We start from the raw sequence: 16,037 nt of genomic DNA on the forward strand, positions 1-16,037 counted from the left end.
TCCCGAGGATAAGCAGCAGGAAGAACGGGGCGATTCTTGAAATGGCAGGAAAGGCCTGCCAAGGGTGGGGAGAAGGTGGGCGAGAGCAGCGCGTGTGGGTGCCGAGGAGGCTGAGGCGGGCCTGGAATGCCTGACCGAGGCCAGTGCCCTTGGTCCCAGCCTAGCCTCAGGCCAACTGCCTCTTGTGCTGAGGGCACGAAGTCAGCAGGTTTGCGTGATGGCTCGGATCCCCCGGCTACCTCCCAAAAAGGTGAGAGGCTGCACCCGGGGAGACAGCTTGGGGAGTTTATTTGGCTTCATAGGATCCTGAGGCCGAGGCCCCAACCCTGGCCGGGGCGGCAGGAGGGCACCCAGAGAGTCCTGGCCCCAGAGGACCCCCAGGGCAGGGGTGGGGGCATCCGGGCGCTAAGCCCTGGGGCGGGGGCCACAGTAGCAGGGCTTGGTCAAGAGTGCTGGTGACAGCGGAGGCCAGCCCCTCTCCCCTGTACTTCCCCTCCTTCCTGCACCACCCCTGGGGGCGATTCCCTGAGACAGGCTCTGGTCCTCCCAACCAGCTGGGTACAGTGTTGGGCCCCAACGGGGCAGGTAAGTCGGGGGACCCACAGGTTGCAGGTGTGGGGGGGGTGCAGGCTCCCCCCCTCCAGTGTGAAGGCTTCCTGTGCAGTGTAGTGTTCCTGACCCCCAAAGGGGGTGGGGTCCCTGGGGGAAACCAAGGCAGCTACAGAGGCTCGCCCGGCTCCTGTTCCAGTGTATACTGTGGCTCCTGTAGGGCAGCTGGAGCGTGGGCGAGCAGCCCAGCCCACTCAGGGCCCTGCCTCTGGCGCCCACGGGGCCTGGGCACCTATGTCTTTGGTCTGTGCCCTGCAGTCCTGAGGGCCCCCCCGGAAGGGGTTGGCAGGTGGAGAGTCCCAGAAGGGGTCCGAGTCTGGGAACAAGGTCCAGGGTGCCCGGCGGGGCGCAGGCTGTGGCGAGGACAAAGGCGAAGGCCGTGGCCCGGCTGACACGAAGCTCCACGGGTCGATGCGGCTGCGAAGGGGTGAGGGTCGAGGTCGGCTGATGAGGCCCAGGGGCGGTGAGCGTGGGGTGCCTGGGGTGCCAGGAGCAGAGCGTGATATCCCTGGCGGCGGTGAGACAGCACTTCCTAGGAAGGTTGAGGGAGGGGGCACGGGGTCAGGCAGCCACCAAATCCTGGGTGTCCACAGGAGGCACCGCCCACCTCTGGAGCTTTCCTATCTGCACAGCGAGCTGCTTGACTCATAACTTCCATGGCCCTTTAGACTCTGTGGTGCATCTGTTTAATTACCCAGCGGTTAAGAGCAAGGCCTCTGGAGTAGACGGGCCTGGGCTTGGATCCCAGCTCTGCCACTTAACTGGTGAGAGCCTTGGGTCCCTCATCTCTCTGTGCCTTAAACCTCGTCTAAAAAATGGGTATAACAAGAGTGTCTTGTTCACAGGCCCGTCATGTAATTAAGTGAGACAATCTCTCCGCAGCTCAAGGAACAGCGCCTGGCACAAGTAAGCAACCAGTAGGCGTTTGCTGTCATTATCTCACCAGGATCATTTCTATTCTTTCACAACCTGCCTGGCCATGCCCCCCCCCACCCCAGCCCCCTCTCCCGCCACTGGGTGGCTGAACTTAGAACTCAGTTCCTTCTGTGCGTCCCCAGTGCCCTGAGGGCCTGGTCTGGGATCCAGCAGATGGCTGTGGCCCCAGCCTTACTGCCCCACACGTCCCCAGCGGCCTCTCCTCCCCGCTGTCACCCACAGTAGGCCTGCTTCGGGCCACTCACCGCGCCTCTCCTCCTCACGCCGGGGGCTCTTGGCTGACAGCTGGCCCACGGGGACTCCGAGCTCCAGCAGCAGGGGCGCAGGGGTGGGCGGGCCGGGGGCGTCCGGGCTCAGCGGGGAGGCGGGGGCGTCGGGCCTCTTGGGGGAGAAGCGGATGAGCTGGGAGGGGGGTGGCTCGGCGGCTGACGGTGTAGGCAGCGGCGTGCGGGGTATTGGCGAGGGCTCCCCACGCTCGCGGCCCGGGCCGCCCGGCGACGGCGACGGCGACGGCGGCTGCAGGTCGCGGCCCAGGCCCAGGGAGGCGAGCAGGGCTGTGCCGCGCAGCAGCGCGCGCTGGATCAGCTTGGGCGTCCCGGAGCCGCTACCGCGCTCCGCGGGGCCTGGGCGCCGAGGCTCCTCGGGCTCCGGGCTCGGCCGCGGGGGGTTACCTGGCAGCGGGGGCGGGCACACGTTAGGCCGTCTTCCGGGCGGGGGCCACAGGGGGCCCTCAGCGGCCTAGAACAAGGACTGAGTTCTGCTCCCCACCAACGTCCTCCCTGACTCCTTTACTCCCCCACCCGGTTCCTCCCTGCCCACCGATCTCGCCCATCGTGCGATCTCTCCTTGGCTGAGCTTTCAAAGCCTTCCTCTACTCCACCCTCCTCGGGCCAGGCCTGGAGTGGGACATGGGGCTGGGGGTCCAGAGGAGGAAATGCAAGGCTGGGGAAACTGAACTTTTACTACCAGGGCTTGGCTCAGGGTCCCTTTTCTCAGCCACAACCCTTACCCAGTCTCTCTGACTTATCTGCCCCTGCCCAGACCCCTGCCTTCCAAAATGCAAATGGCTAAACTCCCCATCCTTTCCAGGCCCTTCCTAAACTGTCTCTTGCCTCCTTTTCCAGCGTCACGCACTCATTCATTCAACAAACATCTGCTGGGGCTGAGCGGGGCCCACAGACCCAGAGGATGAAGGCCTGGCCCCCACCTATGGCTTCAGGCCTGCAACTCCCTGGCTCTCAACTTTTCCTCCGAGGTTTCCTCTTCCTCAGGTGTGGAAAGCCCCGTGCCTGTGCACACACCGTTCCCTCTGCCCAGCACAACTTTCCCACCTCGGCTTTCTGTGATCCCTTAGTCACCATTCAAGCCCCGGGTGAAAGAGCACCTCCCTGTGAAGCTGTAATACTGTTAATTATAATAAGAAATACATATTTGGTTTTCATCTCATCCCTGGCACAGAACTCCGAAAACTCTTAGATTTTCCTAAGTGATCACATTGATAGAAGTGAAAGGAACATTTCTGGCTCTTCCTAACAGGCCCCTTTGAATCACATTTAAGTTCACATTAACGATGGGGCACCTGGCTGGCTCGGTCGGTTAAACATCTGACTTTGGCTCAGGCGGTGATCTCACAGTTCGTGGGTTCTAACCCCATGTCAGGCTCTGTCCTGACAGCTCAGTGCCTGGAGCCTGATTGAGACTCTGTGTCTCCCTCTCTCTCTGCCCCTCCCCCGACCTGTTCTTGTCATCCTCTCTCTGTCTCAAAAATAAATGAACATTAAAAAAATAATTTTAAGTTCACATTAATGAGGTCACTTTTGGAAAGCCCGGTTGCCGGGGCGAATGAACCACGTGACGAGAGCTGGAGACTGAGGTCTATCACCAACGGCCAATGATTCAATCAATTGATCGTGTCCACATAATGAAGGCTCTATAAAAAAAAAAACCCTAGCCAAAGGGTTCAGAGAGCTTCCACTGGTCAACACGTGGAGGTGCCAGGAGAGTGGAGCACCCAGAGAGGGTCCTAAAGCCCCACTTCCCCCCTTGCCACAGACTTGCCCTAAGCACCTCTTCCATCTGGTTGTTCTCGATCTGTATCCTTTATGATAAATTGGTGATCTAGTAAGTGAACTGTTTTCCTGAGTTTGGTGAGCTGCTCTAGCAAATTACCAAACCTGAGGAGGAGGTCACGGGAACCTCTGGCTTATAGGTGGTTGGTCAGAAGCACACGTGACACCCTGGACTTGTGACTGGCATGTGAAGTGGGGTGGGGGGCAGTCTTGTGGGACTGAGCCCTTCACCTGGAGGGTCCGATGCGAACTCCAGGTAGACTGTGTTAGAACTGAATGGGAACCCCACATTTGGTGCCAGAAGTGAAGTGAGTAGTGCCTAGAGGAAAACAAGAGTTTTTTTCCTCTTTTAGAAGCCCTCCCAGAATCTCTCCTAACCTGTGGAGTTACTGCTCACCTTATGCCTTATACAGCCTTTGCCCCACCACTTACTTGTTTGTTTCTGAGTCTGCCCCTCCCCCCCACTAGGCCCTCCCCCAGGGCAGGGCAGGGTTGATTTCTTTTCTTTCTTTCTTTTTTTCTTTCTTTCTTTCTATTAGAGAGAAAGAGAGAGCTTTCTTTTTTTTTATTTGAGAGAGAGAGAGAGAGAGAGAGAGAGAATATCTTAAGCAGGCTCCACACTCCACACTCAGAGCCTGAGGTGGGGCACGATCCCACAACCCTGGGGGACCATGACCTGAGCCGAAATCAAGAGGCAAGTACTCAACTGACTGAGCCACCCAGGAGCCCCAGGATTGATTTCTAATATGTATGATGCCTGTCTCACAAAATGCATCAATATATGTTTGATGGGGGCATCCATTCTTATGATCTTTGCAACAGCCCCATAAGGTGATCACTATTATACGACTTTACAGATGATGAAACTGATAGTTATAATGATATTAAACTGAACAGGGGAAAAACATGTTTAAAACAGACAGGAAGGGGTGCCTGGGTGGCTCAGTCGGTTAAGCGGCCAACTTCGGCTCAGGTCACGATCTCACGGCTTGTGAGTTCGAGCCCCACATCGGGCTCTGTGCTGACAGCTCAGAGCCTGGAGCCTGCTTCGGATTCTGTGTCTCCCTCTCTCTCTGCCCCTCCCCCACACTCTCTCTTTCTCCCTCAAAAATAAACATTAAAAAAAATAACAACTAAAACGAGCAGGAAAAATGAGCCAAAGGTAAGGGCGGATGGAAGTCAGCACAGACTCTGAGAGTGTGAAGAAGTTCCTGTGACCAATGGCCTTGAGAAACTGAGGTTCTGAGAGGTAAGTGCCTTGCTCAAGGTAATTCGGCAGGGATTTGAATTTGCCTCCGCTCTTCCTAGCACTAAGAGTTGGCAACTCTGTTGCTTCGAATTAAAGCAGCACGGCCATCTTGACCCAGAGATGCAGGTGAAATCGCTTCCATGGGCCTCACAGAGAGCACGTGCCGTGTGGCAGTCAGCGGCCCCAGAGTGTCACAGAGCAGTCCCGTCAGCATAGGCGGACTGTGTCCACCAACAGGCACCTTACGGCAACCCGCTCCCCGGTAGTATGGCGCGTGCCTGGGACAACCTCACAGGGTCCCCTTTGACTCTCAGCCAGGCTTCCGACTGTGTGGGTGGCTGGGAGGTCAAGGTCACGTACTCTCCTAGGCCCAAGGTGGCCACTGGAGTGTGGGCTCGTGCTAGGGAACCAAGTGTTCAGCCGGCGGCTGGGCTGGGATAGGGGATATCCTTCCAGGTCAGGGGCAAGCTTGAGAAGGATGGGGTTCAGACCCTTGTGTCCCTGCTCCTGGTTGCTCAGAAAGAGCAAGGTCAAAGGGCTCTGCAGAACACGGTAGGGGCCGCTTCAACCCACACACCTGGGTTGACAGGACTTTAAGTTCTCCACCGGCCCTTTTAGCTTGGTACATTCTAGAGCAGGTGAACCAAGCTGCCCCTTGGGCCTTCTAATTCTCAGTTCCATCTCTACAGCACAGCTAGCTTGGGGCAGTGTAATTTCTGGAGTAGAAAATGGAGCGGCAGATGAGGGTCCGTGGCCCTGTTGCTGGAGTCAGACCTGGGTTCAGATCCCTGTTCTGCTGTGTGCCCTACATCAAACCACATAACCTCTCTGTGCCTCTATAAGATGGTCCTAATCGTAATACCCAGCGTTGCCTGGCACATACGAAGGACCTAGTAAATGTTGCCTGTTGTTACTACTATCAAATGTTACTCAAATAATGGTGGAGGTGATGTGCTGGGTGGGGCGAGAGGGGCTCTGACGGGATCCACAGGCAAAGAAGGATGCAGCTTTCTACCCCTTGCCAATCCCGAGCTGCTTGTCCCTCTGACACAGGAGCCCTGATCTCTGCCCAACCCACTAGCTTCCCAAGCAGTTTGTGTGCGAAAAACCCTTTCTTCAGGTGAAAGCATCTGAGGAAGCCAAAGTCTCTCTGCGTTCAAATCCTTAGCTGAAGGCCCCAGGTAGGTTACTTTACCTCTCGGGGCCACAGCTTTCTCATCTCTAAAATGCCGATAACAACAGCACCTCCCTCACAGGGTTGTTGCTTAAAGGGAATGCCTGACGCGCAGTAACTGCTCGTATCCTCATGGAGGACAGAAAAGCTCAGAACTGCCCCAGGTGCAGTGAGAATGGGCTCTGGATCCCCACCTTCTCAGCTTTCTCATCTTCTCCTCTACCTACAGGCTGCTCAGAAGGGACTCTGAGCACAGTGTGGCAGCCACCTGCCTGGTCCACTCCACGGGCACAGTCTCCCTCCCCTCTCTGGACCCAGCTTCCCTTGGGTCCCAAATGGGGAGTACCATTGCTGTCTTCCTTCCCTCCCTACAGCCTGCTGAGGCACAGCAGCTGCCACCGGGGCAGAAAAGAGGCCTTTTGCGGGCCAGGCCTGACCACGAGGACTGCACTATGGGCCCCCTGAAACCTGGGCTGTACCTGGCTCAGTTGTGGACCTATATAGGTCAGATGGGGGTTCTAGGAACGACCTGCCCTGCTGCTGATTTTTTGTAGTTTCCCCATAGTACCCATAGGAGCGCAGCAGGAGTCTGCTGTTTGCTGGTGGGGGTAGGGGGAGGGAGAAAAGGCCACTCACCATTGAGCATTGGGGGTGTAGAAGGAGATCCCAAGGAGGATGAGTCATCTGAATCCAGGTACCACGTGGCTTCGTCCAAGCGGGACCTTCTCCTGGGGAGGGGAGGGAGGTTGGGCTTCGTGAATCTCAGGACTATTGGGGAGGTAGATGATGCTGGGGCGGGGGCTCTCTGGCACTCACCTCCCATTCTGAGCTTCTCCAGGCTTGGGGGAACTGGGGCCCCAGGCCCAGCATGCTCGCCGCTCTCCGTTGCTGGAGTCCTCCAGACGTCTAGGGGACTGGCGGCCCCATGCCTGGCCTGGTTCAGCAGGCTCCACTGTGGGTAGAAAACCAAGAGGGTCTGAGCTGAGGTCAAGAGCCCTGATCCTTGTCCTCCAATCATAACAGTCTGGCTCCAGGGACAACTTCTTAGAAGATGGGGGATCAGGTGGGAACCCATACTATTCCGAGGGTGGGCTTTGGGCCACAGAGAATCTGAACAGAACTGGGATGGGGTAGGTAGGTTTGGGTTCTGGGGTTAGCAGTGGGGTGGGGTATCTCATCTAGTTCTCCAGTTGGCATTTGCTGTTTAGTAGTTCGCATGCTGTGGCAAACTTGCCTGGGTTTGCTGGCTCTGCCCCTCGTTAGCTATGTGACATTAGGCAAGTTACTTTTTCCATTTTTCTCATGTATAAAACTTACTTAGATCAAATAAATGCCGCCCAGGGCACGCAGAGATATCGGTCTAAACAGATAGGGGAGGGAGTCTGGGTGTGGGGAGTTAGGAGAAGACAGTGGGATCCAGCTCCCAAGGTAAGGTTTGACAGAAGGATATGGTGCTGAGGGGAAAAGCATGCGGAGAGGTTTCTTACACTGGATGGCCCGGAACCGGGGGAAGGTGGGCGAGTCCCCAGCCCCAACCTCGAAGACGTTTCTCCTCCGGTCCAGGCCGGGTGAGGCCTGCACGGTGATGCGGTGTTTGAAGTCTGGGGTTGGGGGGAAAGCAGGGTGCAGGTTTGTGGTGAACGAGAGCCAGGATTCCAACCCTCAAGAGCCCTCAGCCAGCTCCCAGGCCACGAAGGCAGTTCAGGCACGGTGGCTGCGTGACTGAAGCCGGGGTCACCGCTCTCCTGGGCCTCAGGCTCTCCATAAGGAAAGCGGACAGCCAGGACTCCACCAACCGAAGATTCCCCGGAAGCGACCCGCCGGGCGCCCACGGCCTTCCCCGAACTTTCATGAGCCCCGCCCCTCCCCGGGAGCAGCCACTCCCTGGCCGCCATGCAAATATTTCCGCCAGAGCCCGCCCACATGAGAAAAACAACACTCCCGGCCCCACCCCTTCCAGCCTTCGGCTCACAGTCCCACCCGCCAGCACCCCAGACCAATCCCAGTGAGGCCAGCACAAGCCCGACCCCACCTCTCCGCTCATAACCAATGACTGGGAGGCGCGCTAGGCCCCGCCCCTTACCGAGGGGCATGCTGATGCGCTCGCCGCCGTCTCGCGCGCGGAGCTTGCTGCGCTTGAAGGTGCCGCGGCGGCGGCGCACGTGCGGCCGCTCCCGGTCCACCTGCTGCAGCAGCAGCGTCAGCTCGCGCTCGAACACCTCCAGCTCCCACTGAGCCAGCAGGTGCTCGCGCCGCCGTAGCTGCTCTGCCTGTGACCGCTGCTCACGCGCCGCGCGGGTCAGCTCCTCCTCGCGGCTCAGAAGTTCCTGCGCCCGGGACAAGGAAGGTGGTGGGATCGGCCCAGTAAGGACCCTTAGCGTCCGCCCCCACGGAGACCGTGGAGTCACTTCCCGGCCTCTCTTTCCAATCCCGTCACCCCGACCCCTCCCACCTTTTCCTTGGCCCGCAGTTCGTCGAAAAGGCCTTGGATCTCACGCTTCCAGCCTTCCTGCATGGAATGGAAGGAGTCCCGCGGCATTTCCCGCAGGACCTGCGCCTCCAGCGCCTCCAGCTGCTGCAGGATGGAGGCAAAGTCGGGCCTGCGGTGGGGGTCCTGCGCCCAGCAGTCTGAGGACACGAGTGGAGGGGGAACAGAATGAGAAAGGGTCTGTGGGTGGGCGTGTCCCGTGCCAAAGGGCTCTGCCCCACACCCTTCAGCCCCATATCCTTACCTGCCATGAGCTGTGCGAAGGGCTCAGGGCAGGTGGAAGGGATGGGCAGTGTGAGCTTGTTGACAGCTACTCCGTAGGCTACAGCAAGGCAGTCGATACCACGGTAGGGCACCTCCCCAGTCAGCAACTCCCACAGCAGCACCCCAAAACTGTAAGCAAGACAAAGGGTCTGTGTCCCGTCCTCTACTTACTTATCACTATTTCACCCCAAAGCAACTAGGAACCAAATGATTTGGGTCCCTCCCCCTGGGCTCTGCCTGTCTGCCCAGCCCTAGATTTTGGCAGCCACCTCTGCCCTCTTCAGCCCCACGGATGGCCTTGTCCTGTCTCTACCCAGGCCTCACCTCCAGACATCGCTGCCCTTAGAGAAAGTGGAGGCCTTGATAACCTCAGGGGCCATCCAGGCATAGGTGCCCGCAGCACTCATTTGTGTGGTTTTGTGCCACTCTCGGGCCAGTCCGAAGTCAGTGATCTTCAGGGTCTTGTGGTCCATGTCATCACCTTCAATGGGCTGCAGCAGCAGAACTGGGGAAGAGGGTGGGGGGCAGGACTGTGGGTGCTCCATGCTCAGTTAGTGGGGACAAGGGAGGAGCTAGGAGCAAACCATCATCTCACAGACAGGCTGGCTAGGTACTGGAAGCACAGAGGTGATCTTGCTCTGGAGAACTCACAGCTGGAGGTTGGGGTAGAATCAGACAAAAATAATAATGCTGGGAAACATTAATGGAGGGGCTACTTGAGGCCAGGCATTAACACTCAGCTCTAGCATTCACAAAACCATCTCCGAGGTACCCATCGTTATCCCCATTTTACAGAAAAGGAAACGGAGCAGAGAAACCACTTAGTCAAGATCATATGCAGATAAAGAACGGAGTCCAACCTAGTCTGTGTGGTTCTCAAGCCAGCGTTCTAACTTTTCCCTAATGCTGCATTGGACAGAAACCCATGTCTTGTCATGGTGCTGAGACAGGAGTGTGAATTAGAACCCCCGTTCGTGTGGGGAACAGGAGGGAACCCCTTGGTGAGAAAGGAAACCCAGCAGGCACTGCAGGCCCCCGGTGCCCATGTCTCGTCTTGGCTAGTGCAGCCACTCTCCGTGAGGACAGAAAGACTCCCAACAAAAGATATCTACTGATGCAGCTGGACGTGAAGAGAATGGGGAGTCTGAGAAGTGAAGGTCCTTGGCCAGAAAGGAGGAGCTTGGGACAAACACGGGAGCGGATGGTCAGATTTGGCAGGGGTTCATGGTGTTGACCCCAATGGGGCCACCATAGTCTGTAGAGAGAGGAGAAGCAGCAACTTGCAAACCTCTCATCGGGACAAACATGGCTCAGATGAGAGGTTTTGAGGAACAGAAAGAGGATAAAGTCATAGAATCATCAGGGGTTTGAAGGGGGCCTCTCACTCTGCTGGTTATTGTAGAGAAGTGACATCATTTCAGGGCACATCAACCACTCAGCCCTGCTGTCCAGGGTGAAAGCACCATTACGGGGGCAGCTCAGGGTACTGAGGGCAGAGGGGATGGGCACCTAACCCAGCCTGGCAAAAGGGAGGACTTCTTGGAGGAGGTGGCAGAACCAGGGTATTCACTTTTCCAGGCTTGAAACCATAACCCCTGCTCCTGCTGCTGGCCAAGCTTTCTGGGCCTTGCGGCCGCATCTGGCACTGCCACCCCCCCCCAGCCCAGCTGTCTTTGATTCTGGGGCCTCTGGCTGCTTGTGCTATCTCCTTAGGGCCTCCCCTCCCCTCAGCCTTTTCGGTGCCAGTGCTCCTCAGAGCCTGGCCTCTCCTCAACCTCTGACCACTGCCCCCAGGCTGTCTTGGCCTCTCCCAAGTGCCAGCTGCCCCCTCCCTGTTGGACTCTCCCACATGTGAAGCTCTAGGCCAGAAGCCAATTCAGCTGCCCATCACCGCCCCGTCTGATGTCCAAATGCCCTCAACAACCACCTTCTGAATCCCACCGCACACAGCAAATCTCCCTGCGATTTCTCCTAATTCAGAGAACGGTCTTGCAGTCCATCCTCTCCTCTGAGCCAGACTGGGGCTGAGTCCCAAACAGTTAATAAAGCTAAGGATGACAACGAAAGCCACCTCAGAGGGTTGTCATGAGTATTTAACAAGATCACACTTCTTAAATCCTTAGCACAGGGTGTGACATCTGGTACTGAGTGTCAGCTGTCCTCTAAAGATTAGGTCTCTACCCTCTCGTGTTGACTCTCCTTGCGGTCCTCTGTCACAACATATTCCCTGCTTTGCAATGGACTCTGGGCTGGCTGCTGGAGGCTCAGAACTGGACCATTTAGTAAACCTTACACGAGTTCATTCCAAAGCAGCAGAACTGCAACGGGGGGGGGGCGGGGGGGGGGAGGGCGGCAGGTGGCTGGAGTGGCACTAAGCAAAGGGGTCTATGTGCTAGGGCCCGAAGGTCTACGTGCTGGTCTCTCCTGGTGACAGGACCCACCCACCCTCTTGAAGACCAACTGGCCAGGTCTCTAGCTACTTGTACCTCACAGACTAGTGAAGCACTTTCCCACCAGCATCTCTGGCTGGGAGGCCAGCTTCCCCTTTTCGGTCAGGTAATCTGAGGCCCAGAGATAGGCAGCCTCTCATCCAAGTCTCAGGACTTCTTTGTCCCTGGTGGCCTTTCTGTCACCCTCCACCCCCAGCTTCACACCTTTGAAGCCTCATCCTCACCTCCGAATCCCCTGCTTTTATATCGAGTGCCTTGAATCTGTCCCAACCCAAGTTGCTCTTCTGGCATCTGATACAAACCTTGGGGATGGGGTGATCAGGGGCCACCTGGAGGAGAGGGAGCTGGAGATCCCAAGCTCTCAGCCCCCTCTCAGGGCTCCCTAGCCTCTGAAAGGGGCCTGGCCCCCAGCTCCCTCCACAGGCTGGCCTCTGGGGGCCTAAGCAGCTCACACCTCTTCCGCTTCCCTTCCCTGGTCCCTACTTCTCCTTTCTGGGAGGCCTGGTCCAGGTTTCCAACTGGGGGGGAGCCCTTTGGGGGAGAATTGGGGGAGGTCAGACCCAGGCCGGGCTGGCTGGTCAGTCCTGTGACTCGTGGGCCTGGAGAATTCCCCCTCCACTCCCCGCCAGGCTTCCTCACAAGGCCCCCATTGTCCAGGAAAATCACGCCATTGTTTCCTGCCTGTGCCCCCCCCCCCCAGCCCAGGGACTCCCCCCACCATCCCACAGACAGCACCCCAGGCCTAGGACCGGGGTCTTCGAGGTGGGAGGCCAGGCTCAGAGAGGCTGAGGGCACCTTGCCTGCCTTCATCACCACCCAGACTCTGGGAGAGAAACAGGGGAACTGGAGGGGGGGGTGTGTGTGTGCAATCCCTGGCTCCTTCCTCTCCCATAACCCCCCCCCCTCCCCAACCCTTGGCTCTTTCCTCCCCTGCAGGCAGCTGGGCTGGGGAGGGAGCAGAGGCTGGAGCAGGGGCAGGAAGCCGGCTCAGGGGCAGCAGGAAACGCAGGAAGCAGTGGGGAGGGTGGGGAGCAGGGGCCTGGGCTATTGTTCCATTTTCTCTGGAAAGAAAACTGGAGGAAAAACAGAAGAAGGGAGTCCCCTCCCCCAAGGCCTTCGGGGAATCTCCCTCAGGCTGGGGCAGTGAGTGGGGGTCCCTGGAAGCCTAGGGCCAAGAAGTAAGGGTGAGCAGAGGGAAGTGCCCCACTGGATGAGGGGAGTAGGTGGGGGTGGCTGGTAGGCCTCCCCAGCCCCTCCAGGCCTGTCAAGGACTTGGATATTACTGGGTCAGGGCATTCTGCTCTCCATAAGCTACTTGTATATGGTCAGCTCAGGCCAGGCCGCCCAAAATATCCATGCTTACCTCCCCCAAGAGTTGCCCATGCCTCTCCAATAACCCATCAGCCCCTCCCGCACCTCCTGTTGCTCTACGGCCTGTACCCTGAGCCCCAGCAGACCCAGCCCCGCGTCCCCACTACTGGGAGGGGTGGTCCTGCCTCTTGGCCTGACATGGCTGGAGACGGAGTAACCTTACTGCTTGAGGTTCCCTTAGCCCCACCATGCCCACCCCAATTGCTCATTCCAGGCAAGGCCCTCTCGGTGATCCAGCCCTCAAGTGCTCACACCCACAGCTGCAGACCTACTACGTGCCAGGCATCAGATGCCAGGCTTGCCCAGTCCCTTAAGCCATTTCACCTTCCTGGTCACTCCCTTTTTACAGAGTCTGAAATTGAGGATCTGAGTTGAAATAAGGAGCTAAAGGTCATGCAGTCAGGGGCATGGGCGGGACCAGAATTCCAGCCCTGTCCCCAGCCTTGACCCCCAGGGGTGGGAAGGGTGGGGGGCTTTCCTCTCCAAGGTCTCTGTTCTGGAGAAGCTTCCCACCACAAGAGCAGAGCAGCAACAGCACAAGTGTGAGCTTTAGGGGAGAGGAAGATGAGCGCCAGTATCCAGCTTCCTTGAAGTGGTGTCCACGGTTAGACAGGATGCGTATGGCTCACCTGAGAGCTCCCAACTTTTTAACTTGGCAGCTATGAGCTCGGGTTAAGGGCTCCATCTGAGGCTGGGGCGTGAAGGACGGTTTGGTGCCTGGGACTCCTGCTTTGGGGCCCGTGTGGACTCATGGCGCCCCTAGTCAGCTGGGACTCCCCTAGGGCAGGAGCTCCTGCCTCTCCTAGATCCCCAGGTGGCTCAGCTGAGAGTTGGCAGGTGTGTGCTCGGCCCACGCCGCCCTCCAACCATGCTCCCCAAAACTCACTGTTGTTGGACTTGAGGTCTCGGTGGATGACGGGCACCAGGGCCTCACAGTGCAGGTAGTGCATCCCGCGGGCAATTTGCACAGCCCAGTTGACCAGAACATGCGGGGGCACACGTCGCCCAGCCAGGGCACGGCTGAGGGGCCCACCGGCCGCATACTCCATCACCAAGCACAGGTTGGGCTCCTCTAGGCACACGGCCTTGAGGGCAATGATGTTGGGGTGTGCCAGCATGGCGAAAAGCCGGGCCTCCTGGCGCACGCTCTCAGCTGTCACACTGATGTCCTCATCGGGGTCCTGGCGAGCTGCCTTCACAGCCACCAGTTCACCTCGCCAGCTGCCGCGGTAGACCTTGCCGAAGCCACCGATGCCGATCACCTCCTCCAGCCGCAGCTCTTGGAAACTGGCCACCTCGCAGGGGGGCGGGCCACCGCCCCGAGACACATAGTTGGATGGAAAGATGCCCACCTGGCCGCCCACCTGGCCCGCCCACCAGCCCTCATCGCCTGAGATAGCTGCATCCCGGGACAGCACCTCCACACGGTCGCCCTTCCTCAGGGCCAGTTCGTCCTGCCCACTGGGTTCGTAGTCAAACAGGGCTGTCCAAACAGGGTTGGCATAAGCCGCTGTCTTCGGGGACCCCTCTGGCCAGCCTCCTCCGCCGCCACCCCCACCGCCCCCACTGCCGCTGCCGTTCCACGACCCCAGCGGGCTCTTGAGAAAGAGGTTCTTCAAGGGCTCCATGGCTGGGACCCAATACTGGGGCAAGTGGGGTACCTTCCCTGGGTGCCCCTGGTCCCCACCCCTGCTGGCTGCCAAGGCCCTAGTCCCGGAACCCGGGCATCCGGGCCCTGGCCCTCAGCCCCAGACCCAAACCTCTCTGGGGAGCCAGGAGTATTGCCTCCCGGCCCCCCGCATCTCGGGCTTCTAGAGGGCCACCCAGGGCAGTGTGGTCAGGCTCTGGGGGTGGGACCCCGGGGCCTCCGGCGTCTCACCATGGCCAGCTTGGAGGGGCCCGAAAGTCCCTCAGTCCTGGAGCAGTCCTGGGAGGCTGGCTCCGGCACTCGCCAAGCGTAAGGTGGGGCCAGCAAGGGGCAGCGCCTGGACTCCGGTTGGGTCTTTTTGCGCAGGGGGTGGCTGGAGTGTCCCTGGTTGGGCCGAGCTGCCGCTTCCCAGCCCGGCTCCCTCAGCCCGACGGCTCCAACCCCGTTCCCTTCTTCCTCCTCCCTTTGTACTTTGGCCCCGGGGGCGGGAGGCAGAGGTGGAGGGTGGAGTTTCACTTTTTTCCGCTCTTCTCCCTCCTGCAGGAAACAGCATCAGATGACGCGGGCGGGTAGCCCTGCTCCCCTCCCAGAGGCTGCCGGAGCAGGTCCGGGAGTTCCCGGGTAGGCGGGCAATGAGGGGATGGGTAGTCCCGACCGCCCATCGCAGGAGGTTCAGGGTCAAGGTTGGTCTTTGCTAAGGACAGGCCATCCCCTCTGCATCCGCATCAGCAAAACGGGGTAAAGAACCTGGCTTGGGAGTGGGGCAAAGCCGAGTGTAGTCTTGGCTCCGAAGTTGAAGGACTGTGTGACTCATCTTCTCTTCGCCTCATTCCCTTCATAGCTGAAACAGAGACCAGAAACTCTGCTTTGTAGAGCTAGTTTGGGATGAGAGTGGGCAAGGTTGGAGGACGGGACTGGCTGCACCTCAAGCTCTTGGCACGGGTTGTCTAAGGTGTCCTCTGCTCCTCACCTGGAAAACAATCCGGTTCTTCAGGCCCCTTCCCCAGTGGGCTGAAACCTGAGGCTGTCTTCCAGAATTTCGCCCAGCGATTGGATTCAGAATAGCTAAATCGCCCTCACAGCCGCTGGATGGACTCCAATTGCCTTGCGCCTGTCTCTTTAAGAAAAACGACGTTATCCTATTTCTATTACTCATGCCTGTTCTGTAAGGTTACTCTCCAACCGCTAAATCTGAGCTCTGACCCGGAAGTAGACACCGCTTAGGGCGAGAGTGCCGGTTTGAGGTCCAGCACTGAAAGGGGCGGACCGAGAGGGGCGTGCTTTGGTGGTGCAGAGCTGTCCCTGTAGCCCTGGGGAGTCCACGCCTCCACCCCGCCTCCTGTAACTCACTGGGAGAGTTTTGTGCCAATTAATTCCGCCGTCACCCAGTGGCCACTCATCAACTAACCCTTCGGTTCCGCCCAGTGGTGTCTACTGTGTTGACAACGCCTAGGTGTGCGCATGCGCTCGAGCGCTACCACTTTTGAGCTCTTTTAGACCTGGACTCTGCGCACGCCCAAAGGGCTCCGCCGCTTCTTAGCGCTCCACTACCTTCCTGCGCGTGCGTCGGGTTTCCTGCCGTCAGGTTTTCCTTTTCCGGGTCTCAACTAGGCCCGTCGCACGCATGCGCCACTGTTGGCTGGCGGCTCGCGGTTCCTTCCGGCCTCCCCCTTGGGCCGGCTCCTGCAGTAGCCGGGCGAGCGCGGAGCCCGAAGAGAGTGACCTGTAACCCCGGAAGTGGACCTCAGGGTCCCGGGGCTCTCCCCGGGCCAGAGCCGA

At 58.7% G+C, this 16,037-nt stretch overlaps 1 protein-coding gene across 3 annotated transcripts; it reads right to left on the reverse strand.

Moving 5' to 3' along the window:
* Nucleotides 1–271: 271 nt before the first annotated feature.
* On the reverse strand, nt 272–15,884 carry MAP3K11 (mitogen-activated protein kinase kinase kinase 11). Of its 3 annotated transcripts, none has more exons than XM_042903943.1 (13): nt 15,810–15,884; nt 15,229–15,375; nt 15,006–15,099; nt 13,497–14,795; nt 9,114–9,294; nt 8,770–8,918; nt 8,490–8,665; nt 8,121–8,364; nt 7,525–7,638; nt 6,854–6,989; nt 6,674–6,765; nt 1,791–2,216; nt 272–1,141 (listed from the first exon to the last, which is right to left on the reverse strand). In XM_042903943.1, exons 4-13 carry the CDS (start codon nt 14,236–14,238, stop codon nt 804–806), a joined length of 2,598 nt encoding a protein of 865 aa, XP_042759877.1. In that variant the 5' UTR covers nt 14,239–14,795; nt 15,006–15,099; nt 15,229–15,375; nt 15,810–15,884; the 3' UTR covers nt 272–803. The 3 variants fall into 3 exon arrangements, with proteins under 3 accessions (XP_042759877.1, XP_042759875.1, XP_042759876.1); XM_042903941.1 differs by lacking the exon at nt 15,810–15,884 and adding an exon at nt 15,667–15,763; XM_042903942.1 differs by lacking the exon at nt 15,810–15,884 and adding an exon at nt 15,609–15,699.
* Nucleotides 15,885–16,037: the final 153 nt, after the last annotated feature.

Source organism: Panthera leo, chromosome D1 (genome assembly GCF_018350215.1).
Source record: "Panthera leo isolate Ple1 chromosome D1, P.leo_Ple1_pat1.1, whole genome shotgun sequence".
NCBI lineage: Eukaryota > Metazoa > Chordata > Mammalia > Carnivora > Felidae > Panthera > Panthera leo.